General features: G+C 45.2%; 1 protein-coding gene across 1 annotated transcript; it reads left to right on the top strand.

The window, feature by feature from the left end:
* The first annotated feature begins 7,198 nt into the window (after positions 1-7,198).
* FBLL1 (fibrillarin like 1) lies at positions 7,199-8,586 on the top strand. The gene has a single exon (XM_029941495.1). The coding sequence runs from the start codon at positions 7,476-7,478 to the stop codon at positions 8,463-8,465; it is 990 nt and encodes a 329-aa protein (XP_029797355.1). The 5' UTR covers positions 7,199-7,475; the 3' UTR covers positions 8,466-8,586.
* Positions 8,587-12,423: the final 3,837 nt, after the last annotated feature.

The raw sequence follows: 12,423 nt of genomic DNA, 5'->3' as shown, positions 1-12,423 counted from the left end.
TTATGACTGCCCTAACTAATACAATGGGGATGTGGCCATGTAGCACTGCAGAATGTGTGAAGTTGGATATATATGATTTAAACTCTGGTTCTGCTAATTATTAGCTGTGTGACTCTGGACATGTTAACTTATTTGTGTGTCTAGTTGAGGAAGATATATGAGTATATATGTGTGTGAGTGTGTGTGTGTATTCTTTTTTTTTATGTCTTTTATTTTTTTTATTTTGAGAGAGAGAGGCAGAGAGCAAGTGGGAGAGGGGCAGAGAGAGAGGGAAACACAGAATCCGAAGCAGGCTCCAGGCTCTGTGCTGTCAGCACAGAGCCCGACGCAGGGCTTGAATCCACAGACGGTGAGATCATGACCTGAGCTGAAGTCAGATGCTTAACCGACTGAGCCACCCAGGTGCCCCATGTGTGTGTGAGTATTCTTATTTACTCTTTCCATCTAGACAGAATTACAGAATTATATATTATATATAATAGCTAATGATTATATGGTAGTGTCTATCATTTTTGATAGTCATATATACATATATATTATAAGCACAGTTTTCAAAATATGTATTTTTGTAACAACCCCACTGAGTGCATATATACACCAACAGTGTTTGATGGCTCAGTCTGTTAAGTATCCAACTCCTGATTTCAGCTCAGATCATTATCTCATGGTCTGTCAGATGAAGCCCTGCGTCAGGCTCTGCACTGACAGCACAGAGCCTGCTTGGGATTCCCTGTCCCTCTCTCTCTAACCCTCCCCTGCTCACACACCTGTGCACTCTCTCTTTCTCTCTCAAAATAAATAAACATATATACATATATGCACAGTGTTAAAAAATGGTAGCCAACTACCATTGCTGTCCTACTAGTGCTGCTGCTACTACTACTACTACTACTACTACCACTACCACCACTACTACCACCACCAGTAATAATTGAGATGGCTCTGGGTAGACACTCAACAAATGTTAGTTATACTGCTTACAAGCTATGTACCTTGGCTTGGGAAACTTACTTCCTCTCTTTAGTCATTAGCTTCCCCATCTGTTAATGGAAGCAATAATACCTTCTCCCCAAGGTTCCTGTGAGGAGTATAGAATTTTTCTTACCTTTAGAATACTTTAGAAAGTGATGTCAGAAAAATAATGTGTGGGTGCCTGGGTGGCTCAGTTGGTTAAGCGTCTGACTTCAGCTCAGGTCATGATCTCATGGTTCGTGAGTTCCAGCCCTCTGTTGGGCTCTGTGCTGACAGCTCAGAGCCCACAGCCTGCTTCAGATGCTGTGTCTCCCTCTGTCTCTGCCCCTCCCCTACTTTGTGTGTCTCTCTCAAAAATAAACATTAAAAAAATTGGGTGGGGGGTTGCCTGGGTGGCTTAGTCAGTTAAGTATCTGACTTCCACTCAGGTCATGATCTCACGGTTCATGATTCGAGCCCTGCACTGCTGACAGCTCAGAGCCTGGAGCCTGTTTCAGATTCTGTGTCTGCCTTTCCCCTGTTCACACTCTGTCTCTCTTTGTCTCACTCCCAAAAATAAATAAAGATTTAAAAATATTAAGAAAGATAATGTGTAAGGAGGCACCTGGGTGACTCATTTGGTTAAGTGTCCAGTTCTTGATTTCAGCTTAGGTCATGATCTCATGGTTAGTGAGTTTAATCCCCATGTCGGGCTCTGTCCGCATGGAGCTTTCTCGGGATTCTGTCTCTATCTCTTTCTGCTGGTCATCCTCTAGGCAATTTTCTAGAATGGTGTATGAGAGAACTATAGCAAAGTTGCTCATATATCTTTTTAAGTCTATGAGTAGAACTGGTGTACTCCATGTTAACTATTAAGGCTCAGTCGCAGATGTAGTTATGAACATTGCTATAGGCCATATTTTATAGAATAACAAGTCAATTGTAAACGAGTTTTAAGTAGCTATATTTGTTCTTATTGGCTGTCAGAGAGAAGTGTCTGGGTCATAATATCAAATTACCACTTTAAGAAATATCTTGAGTAGATAGGACCCACTGTGAATAAACCTTTGGGAGTGAAACAGATTTCAATGGTATCAGTGGCCCCAGATGAAAATTTTAATGGAAGAGTGTTTTGATACCTTAGGATGTCAATACTTGGCATGAATCTTTGCCTTAGTAGCATTCTAAGGTCATGCACAGGATAGGTGGAACAGGTCCAACTGGACTGAAAGTCTTGCTGGCTGATGGGTGCCCCCAGGCTGTAGCATCTCAACAGACAGGCTTTAATAAATGGATATGCCAAGTAGGAATCAAAGCCAAGAGAAAGAAAAGTTCTCTGGGAATCATCAAACCCTGCTCTGGGTACAGATGCCTCTGGTGAAAAGCAAGATTTGAAAACTTGGTTTTTTATCCGTTCCAAAGCTGTCACCAGCCATGAGGCAATGTGAAGAGGCCTGAGAAAGCTGCTGAGGCTTGCATACCATAAGTGAGGGTGGTTCTGGAACTCTTAGCAATAATCTTGTTGAAAATGACAGCAGTAATACAATGAGACTGAGGGAGATGAGGGTGGGGAAAAGATATCTGGAGAAATTGTCACTTGTAGAGTGTAGTAGAGACTGCCTCAAATCTAGTGAGCAGGGTGGGCCTTACCACCGGTGAGGTGTCCCACTGCCATGGCCAGTTTACAGTAGTTACTTCCAAAGAACAACTCTAAATTCATAAAGAATTAAAATTTTAAATCACTAGCCACCCCTCCCAGGGATCACATGGGAATGCATGACATCGCATGCAGTTCTGAGAATGTCAGTTCTGAAATGAACAGCAAGGGCACTAGAAAGTCTACCTCAGTTCATTTAAAATAGAGGCTAGGAACAGAGGCCTGGGAGATACTTGTTTGTATTGTGGTAAAGGAGCATTAATAACAACATAACAGAGAGTGACAAGACAAAGTTCAGAATGAGCCAGTTGATATGCCCTTAAATATCTGGAATATTGTATAGAATTATCTAAACTGTCTTAGGTAAAAGTTGGGCAGATTGTTGGTATTATATATGTATCCTCTTCAGTGCTCTGGAGGTATATTGGAGAGGGATCATTGTGGAGGATTGTGCTGTAGTGCCCTGAATAAAAGCAAAGAAGGAATAAACTTCTTAAATAGAACTGCATAGCTAGAGTGAAAAATACTGATGAGATTTTGTACTGCTAAGTTGAGTAACTGTATTACAGATAGTGTTAGTGCAATTATAGTAGGACTTTCCTGATGTAATAAGCTTTATGAGCTCATGCACATTTTCTAAGTTATGAAGTTCTGGTTGTATAGGAGATGTAGTAGCCAAGGCACAGGCACTGTTGGTGCCTTACCCAGTATCCCCTAGACCCAGCTCTGAGTTCATCTGCAGCTGTGGTAAACAGTTTCTTCCATGACAGCAGCTCCCCACCCTAAGTGCCTGCCTCTGTGTCTGATGGTTCTCTGCAGCTTCAGAGAAGTTTGCTGAGCCACACAAAGGAACAACTCAAAGGACAAGAGAGTTAATTCCCCAGAAACAACTCCCAACAATAGAAAAAGGGAGAATGGTGAACTAATGCCCTAGCCTCCCAGCCTGCAGTAGAACAATTATGAGATGCCCTCCACACAGTTTCTTAGAGGGTGCTCAGCACAACTGAGCCCTCATCTCCCACTGCTGTAATCTGCTAATCAATGTACCCTATCTTAGCCTTGATATCTTCCTGTCTCATTTTCCCATCCCCATGACTGCTTCCTGGGATTACCTCTTTAAAAAAAAAACTACCTGAAAGAAAACCCTGAACCCATGTTCTTGTCTCAGGGTCTGTCCTACAGAGAAATAGAACCAACAGGATAGATCTACATCCACATCTACATCTATATATAGAAAGAGATTACAAGGAAATGGTTCACAATTGTAGAGAGTGACAGGTTCAAAAACTGCAGAGCTAATGTTGCAGTTCAAACCTGAAGGCCGGCAGACTGCTAAAAAACCAAGAAGAGTCAATGTGCCAGTTCAAAGGCTGTCAGCAGGAGAATTCTCTTTTACTCTGGGAGAGGTTAGCCTTTTGTTCTATTTGGGCCTCCAATAGATTGAATAAGTCCCATTCACAGTATGGAGGGCAGACTGCTCTATGTAGTTAGTTTATTGGTTTAAATGTTAATTTCATTCCAAAACACCCTCACAGAGACACTAGAATAAGTTTTATCAAACATCTGAGGATTACATGGTCCAGTCAAGTTCATTCATAAAATTAACCATTATAGGGTCTGATTGGGGGGAATCCTACCAAGGCACCAAGAATAGTTCATCATTTTGGATGCCGGAGTCCAGCTCCAGCAGGTCCAGGGTTCCCCTGAAGGATGGACAGTGTCGGTGAGAGAGAGTGAGAGAGCCTTGAGTTTCTTTCTGATCACCAGGCAGGCATCTCTGCCCTTCTGGCAGGCATCTCTTCTCTGTCTGATTCTCTAGCTTTATTTGTGGTGAAAGGTACAAGGACCAGAAAGAGCAGTAAATGATTTATCATAGATAATTTTTACAATTTTCCAGGACATGGGTTCTGCAGAAGTTACAATTCTAGTAGTAATGATTGTCATAAAAACTTAGCTACAGGCACTCATGTTGTCATATGGGAAGGGCAGGTATTGTTTATAAAACCTCAGGTCTAGCTTTAAGGAAGCAACCTTTAAGAGGCAAACAGCATTGTTTAGTAAAGGTCTGTTTTTTATGAATAAGGGTCATTGGGCTGTTTATAGCTCTAAGAGAAAGTTCCTAGGAAAACAGGATTCTCAAGAGACATAATGCCTGTTCTCACAGTCCCAAAGATGATCAATACATTTTATTGCAGTAGTGACTTTTACAAAGGCGTCCAGGCCCAGAAGGTAGTCAGTTATCAGATAATTGCTTAGGGGAAAATTATATGTTACTTGCCTTAGTCACATTAGGGTGTATCTAGTTTACTCATCTTTTCCCTGACCAGGTGCAATCATGCCTGAGGGACAGCGCAGGGGGACAGGCCACTCCTGACACTAATCAGCAAAGTAATCTGAGCTTTGGTGCCCAAGCAGAAATGAAAGTTACAAGAGGGTAGATTTTGGTAGCTGTCTGGGGGCAAGAGACCATGGAAACTTGCTGTATCCTCACCAGGAATTTTCACTAAACTGGTGAGTTCAGATAGCTCCCAATGTTTGGAGAACACTCCTCAATTTGTAATGAGAGCAGAAGCCTCTAAAGAGACTTTTGTAACAATCAACCACCTAAGGAACTATATATTGCACTCTTTGACTGCTTGTCCACATTCCAGCATAAACTATGGCTCCTCTTAAGGAGTCACTTTGGGCGTCTGAGAAAACCGGACCTGGTGTTGCTGTCCATGATTTTGAAACATTAAGAGTCCAGGATGAAATAAAAACTTATTTGGCATGTGCACATTCGGTAAACCCTGCCTGACATTTGCCCTGATCTTCAGGTACATTTGTCTTTCTCTGGTGCAGGCACTTAACTCCACTAATAGGGAGGTCTACAGGTTGCTTATTTCACCTACCTACCCCACCTTATCCTACTCTTGTGCAAGTCCCAAACCAGTCACAGTGGCTAGCTACTGTGTCCTTGGTTGGTGTCGCTGTCCATGGTGCTAACTGAAAGCTCAGGCCTCCATGTTGCACCTGTTTTTCTATTCTTTGTGATGCCCAGTGTTTTTTGGTTTTGCTTTTAATTCTCAAAATGATGCTGCATACTAAAGAGGCAAGCAGATTTTTGAATCATAGACTAAAATTCAGGAGTAAACATGAGATTTTGTCTCCTCCTTGAGGTGTGTTACAGGACTTAGGGCTTTATGTGTACCCATTCACACTGAAGAAACAACAATTTCTTGCTGCCCCATAATACCAGAATGAGTTCTGGGATTTAGCATGGTTAATGGAAGAGAGCAGAGCTAAAGAGAGAGAAACCAGGGCTGTAGCTTGTAGACTATTAACCATAAGAGGGAACACCATCTCTGATTGAAATTTCCCTCTTTCTGACTTCCTACGTCCAGTGCACCAGAAAGTCCTGTGACTTCTGTCTTCTAAATACTTCTCTTGGGTTAGTATACTTCATCTGACCTCTGCAACTTCTCTGACAACAGTGATCATTATCACTACTGCCATCACCACCCTCACTCTAGCAGTTCTAATTATTACTATTGGTAATTGCTGGCATCAATCCTTTAGGATAAAATTTTCAAAGTAGAATAAGTCAAAGTATAGATACATTGTTTAAGTATACCCAATTCACATTCTCCTCAACATTGCATAAGGGTGCAAGAGACACTTGCAAGGTTAGCAAAAACTATAAGAGGCAATACATTTACTCTTAAAAATTAGTGCATTTACTGCATGTAAACTATACCTCAATAAAAAGACTAAAAGAAATACTTTTTTTTAAAAAAAAAGAAAGAAAAGCTAACAGAGTACTTATCATGTGCCATGACTAGAATAAATGTATGTAGCACTTTTAAAAAAACTTCTGAGGGTGCCTGGGTGGCTCAGTCAGTTAGGCAGCCAACGTTTGATCTCAGCTCAGGTCTTGATGTCAAGCCCTGAACTTGAGATCAGGAACTCACCACCCAGGTCGGCTTTTTTTTTTTTTTTAATGTTTTATTTATTTTTGATACAGAGAGAGACAGAGCATGAGAGGGGGAGGGGCAGAGAGAGAGAGAGGGAGACACAAAACCGGAAACAGGCTCCAGGCTCTGAGCTAGCTGTCAGCACAGAGCCTGACGCGGGGCTCAAACCCACGAACGTGAGATCTGACCTGAGCCGAAGTCGGAGGCTTAACCGACTGAGCCACCCAGGCGCCCCCCAGATCGACTTTTAAGCCCAATGTTGGGCTTTGTGTTGGGGGAGAATCCTAATTAAAAATCAATCAATCAAACTTTTGAGGTCGGTTCTGTTTTATAGATGGGTTGTTGAGACTCAGCTCCAGAACTTGCCAAGTTGAAACAAGAATCTCAGAGACGGTCAGGTAAGCTTCCTGAGACCACACAGCAAGCAAGTGGCACAGCAAGAACTAAAGCCGATTCATCTCCCGCTGCGGAGACGCTTCCTTCCCTGCCCCCGGGGAGAAGTGCAAAGGGTCCCTGAAAGAGCAGGGGACTCGGACGGAGGAAGGGGAAGACTTTTAAGGAAGCAGACTGTATCTGGGAGCGGGTCAGGAGGGGGGGCTTCCGGGGCTGCAAGGTGGCCAAAGCGGGTGTGATGCAATCACGCCAGTCCCTGCGTCAAAGGGCGGCTCCAGGGATGAGGGGACTGCGGTAGAGGTGTTCCCGACCGCCGCACACCTTGCCCAAGCCTCCCACTGTGGGTAGCCTAGCCAGCAACCGCTGCTAGCAATCTTTGTCACACGCCAGGACGACCATCCAGAACCACCAGTGACCCCTGACAACGGCTCCAAGACACTGGTAACCCCTGACAATCACCACCACTTGTATCTGCGACACCTTACAATCCCCGCCAGCCGGCCGGGGGCCCAGGGTGCGCTATGAAGTCTGCCTCCAGTTCCCGCGGGGGTGGGTCTGGTGGGCGTGGTGGCGGCAGCTGGGGTGGTGGCTGGGGCGCGGGCCGAGGCGGAGGAAGCAAGGGGGGAGGAGGGGATGGCGGCCCGGGAGTCAAGGGCGGCTTCGGGGCGCGGTCGCGTGGCTTCGGGGGCGGGGGCCGGGGGCGCGGAGGCGGGGACAGCAGGGACCGTGGTGGCAGCGGGCAGCGGCGTGGCGGTGTGGCCAAGAGCAAAAACCGCCGCAGGAAGGGCGCCAATGCCGTGACGGTGGAACCACACAGGCATGAGGGTGTCTTCATCTACCGCGGAGCGGAGGACGCGCTGGTGACCCTGAATATGGTGCCGGGCCACTCGGTGTACGGCGAACGGCGCATTACCGTGACTGAGGGCGGCGTAAAGCAGGAGTACCGCACGTGGAACCCCTTCCGCTCCAAGCTGGCCGCGGCAATCCTGGGCGGGGTGGACCAGATCCACATCAAGCCCAAGTCCAAAGTGCTGTACCTGGGTGCTGCCTCAGGGACCACAGTGTCCCACGTCTCTGACATCATCGGCCCCGACGGCCTGGTGTATGCGGTTGAGTTCTCCCACCGCGCTGGCCGCGATTTGGTTAATGTGGCCAAGCAGCGAACCAACATCATCCCAGTTCTCGAAGATGCCCGGCACCCACTCAAGTACCGCATGCTCATAGGTATGGTGGATGTGATCTTTGCCGATGTGGCCCAGCCTGACCAGTCCCGCATAGTGGCTCTGAATGCCCACACCTTCCTGCGCAACGGGGGCCACTTTCTAATTTCCATTAAAGCCAACTGCATCGACTCCACTGCATCTGCTGAGGCGGTGTTTGCTTCAGAAGTGAGGAAGTTGCAGCAAGAGAACTTAAAGCCTCAAGAGCAACTGACCCTGGAGCCCTATGAGAGGGACCACGCTGTAGTCGTTGGGATTTACCGGCCCCTTCCCAAGAGTGGCAGCAAGTAGCACCCAGCAAGGGCTGTCCTTAAGGTCTCCCCAAGACTGTGCTGTGATCAGTATAACCATGTGTGTGTTTTCTTTGTGTGTTGTTTTTCTTTTGTCTATTAAATGATGTAAAGAAACAGTACCCAAGTGTGTCAGTGAGTCCAGACAGTTTTGCTGCAATAACAATCAATATCCAAACCCCCAAAAAGCTAAAACAGCTGGTGATAGGAACCCATCAAGGAAATGCATGGAATATGTGCTTACTCTAATGACGTAGGGCCCTGCAGGCCCCTCAGATTTTCTTCACACGTGCTTTCTCATCACAGGGGCAGGGGGTAGATTGCTGGAGAATTGCTAATAAGCCTGTAAAGTCCCCGTTGGAATTGAGGGGGCACTTCAGTTTACATTGGCTAAGTTATACAATCAAGCCTGACTCCAGGGAGTGATACTGGAAATTGATGGAAAATAGTATAATGTAACACACCCAATTTGTCTGACTCTAAGCCAGAGTTCCAGTACTTTACTCCTCAACTAAGTCCTTTTTTGTTCCCTAATGTTAATTCATCACACCAGCTCTGAGATGGCTTTGTTAACCCTTTCCCTTATACATGGAAAACATCAGAGCTTCTGAAGGTAAACTGGTTGCCCAAGTTTGCATAACCAGTTAGGAGACAGAATCTAAATCCCAACTTTTGGGCTGCAAATCCACTGCTATTTTCTCTATGCCAGTGGGATTTTCATTCTCTTCTACATGGCCCACACTGGACAGATTACAAGTCCCAACAGGTGGACCCGCACAGAACAGAGTTCTGTGGTTTTATTGTGTTCTTTCTTCCACTTCCCTGTGTTACCTTTAGATTTCAAAATAACAAAACAAGGCAGGGGGTTAGGATGTGGGTCTACTTCACAGAGTGTTTCTACTACAAATCATAATATCCCCAAAGTGGTATCATCAAGTGTCTGAGAAACAACCATATAAAGGACTTCAGAAAGCTCTGAAAGGCATTTCCTACAGACCCTGAGTTGCTGGACTCCTTACATTCAGTTCTGGCTCTCTAAACCAGCCCAAAGGGAGTGGGAGAATAAGCAATCCCAGGAGAGCTAGGTATCTTCCAAAAGTAGTCCTTGAAAAGACATTTTATTTATTCATTCACTCATACATTAAGGAAAATCCCCATTGCCAATTGCCAAGGTCATTGATACTGAGTCTGGGAATGATTACTCAGGAATGCATTATTAGAAGAATAGTTCTGCCTTCCTAAGGATATGCTGAGGCAGAGATTGCAGTTAGTCTGCATTTTCTGAGAGGATATTTCCTAAACAAAATGAGATAAATCAGATTTTTAAAAAGGCATCCATCCATCCCTCCTCACGTCCCTTCGTTCCCCCACCACATGCACACCAAAACTATAATGCAGGCTGAGAGCTACAGTTCAGATTTGCTGGCCAGAACGACTCAGGAGGAATAGGGTGAATGGAATAAATGTCTACAAAAACCTAACAGTCATTTCCAAAAAGAGTGTGCAATCTTCATTACAACCCTGCAAAGGAGGGATTATTATTCCCATTTAGTGAGAAAACTACAGTTCAGAGAGATGACATGACTTGCTTAAGACCTTCTAGTAGGGTTCTCAACCAGAAATCAAATTCATAGGAATCTGGCTCAAAAATCTGTAGCCCTTCCATGGAGATGTTGCGTCCTTTGCTTTGAAAAGCCCTCTCTTCAGTCCGAGGCTTATTAATTTGATGCTGGGATATACCCCTGAGGCTGGGGTAGACTCCCAGGAAAACTCCAGAGCATTACAGGATCCAACCTCTGTCAAAGTGAGCTCAGCAGGTGTCTGTTTCCCAGGATAGGAGACTGAACAGGGAAAACTCAGCCTCTTTCCTTGGCAGGAGAACCCTTACATACATACACAGGGACAATTTATAGTCCATGTATGAAATTGCTTGAAATGAGACTATCAACGGAGAAATGGCAGGAAAACAGCCTCCTAAAGAATGTATCTGAGTTGCAGGTGGGTTCCTGGGCCATTGGAACAACATGGTAAGTACCAAGAGAAATATGGGAATTAGAACTAAGGGAAAATGGGAAGGAATCTGAAACCTGGTCTGGAGAATAAAGGCAGGGAACAGTATGGGACTGTAAGTCCAGTGGGCAGTGAAGCCCAGGAAATAGGCAGCAATGACACTGGGCACCTGACATGCTCAGAGCCAAGAATGCTTGGGTTTCCAGAAGGTATTAAATTGTGATCTCTAGAGGTCTTATACTGCTTGGGCCATCATTGCAAAATACAACAGTCTGGATTGCTTAATTTTGTCATGGTTCTGGTGGCTGGAAGTCCAAGGTCAGGTGCCAGCAGAGTTGGTTTCTGGTTAAGCCTCCCTCCTTCACTTGTTGGTGGCTGCCATCTCCCTGTGTCTTTACGTGGTTTTTCTCAGTGTGCATGAGTGGGGAGCAGACGGGGGAAAGGGAAGAGGACAGAGAGGACTATATTTGGTGTCTCTTCCTCTTTTTTTTAAAATTTTTAATGTTTTATTTATTTTTGAGAGAGAGACACACACACAATGCAAACAGGGGAGGGAGAGAGAGAGAGAGAGAGAGAGAGAGAAGCAAAGAATATGAAGCAGGTTTCAGGCGCCTAGCTGTCAAGCCTGATGCAGGGCTTGAACTCACAAGCCATGAGATCATGAACTGAGAGTCGGACTCTCAACTACTGAGAGTGGGACTCTCAACCTACTGAGCCACTCAGGTGCCCCTCTTCCTCTTCTTCAAAGGACACCAGCCCTATCAAATTAGGGCTCCACCTTTATGATCTCATTTAAACTTAATTGCTTCTTAAAGGCCCCATCTCCAAATACAGTCACATTGAGGGTTAGGGCTTTAACACTTGAATTTAGGTGAACACAGTTCAGCCTATAACACTAGGGTGGGACAGGAACCTTCAGCTAAAATCCCTGTCTTCCTGGCTTGTGAGGATTGACTGAGGAAACCCATGTGCAATGTGAAATACCTGCACAGAGCTTTGCATGTTGTTCCTCCCTCCTAGCTTCCCTCTTATGGTCAATGTAAGATGATGAGGTAGCTGAGAATTAGGAATTAGCATAAAAGCCAGAGGTTTCACTAGAGTCAGGGCTGGCGAACTGAGCAGGATTTCAGTGAGGCCCGATGTTCAAGCTGAAAACTGCATAGAAGTTGTTGCTGAGTTTCAGAGAATCAGTTGCCTGGCAAGAGCTGCGTGGAGCCTGGCCCAAGCATCTAGTGCATGGCCTCCTGCAGCCACCTCTGCAGCAGGTGCAGGGAGGTAAGAGGCTGATAGTTGAGGATCAGGCGTGAAAACTCTGCGCCAAAGTAAGTCAGCACAAGCCGAGGCAGCAAACGCAACACAGATCCACTGTCACCTCCCCTCACCATCACTGTGATGTCTGTCAGCTTCCCCCTTCCCAGATGCCTCCTGGGATAAAGTGGAAGAATAGGGAGGGAGAAGACCTGCGAGAATGGACCTTTATCCAAAAGGGACTGTTTTAAACTGGAAGAAACCAACATCCTTTAAGTTGGCAGTTTTCTCCCGAGCTGCAATCCTGCTACAAAGCAAGATGCACATCTGACCTGCAGTGAGTATGTTTAGATTCTGCTTCACTCGTATTTTTAAGGCACTTATGAGGTCCAGACATAGAGCTAAGCATTATTTGATTTTTAAAAATATTATTTTAAGTTTCATAATGAGAACAAATGTACCAGAAAAATACTGAAATGTAAATGTTTAGCTAATGACTTGGTGTAAAATGAACAGTGGTGTTGGAGCTACTTACATTTGTGTGGTCTGGAGAATGAGGACATATGAAAGCCCATGGCTTGCCCTCCCTCTTTCCACCCCTCATCTGCTCCGTACCCTGAAAGGCCTCATGCATGTGTCTGTAGTATCCCAGCCTTCAAGTCCAAGGTCTGTCCCCATGCCCTTTAAATAGCTTCCTTTAA

The sequence above is a fragment of the Suricata suricatta genome, chromosome 6 (assembly GCF_006229205.1).
Source record: "Suricata suricatta isolate VVHF042 chromosome 6, meerkat_22Aug2017_6uvM2_HiC, whole genome shotgun sequence".
In the NCBI taxonomy this organism is placed as follows: domain Eukaryota; kingdom Metazoa; phylum Chordata; class Mammalia; order Carnivora; family Herpestidae; genus Suricata; species Suricata suricatta.
The sequence above is the reverse complement of the archived record's forward strand: the minus strand, read 5'-3'. Positions and strand labels throughout refer to the sequence as shown.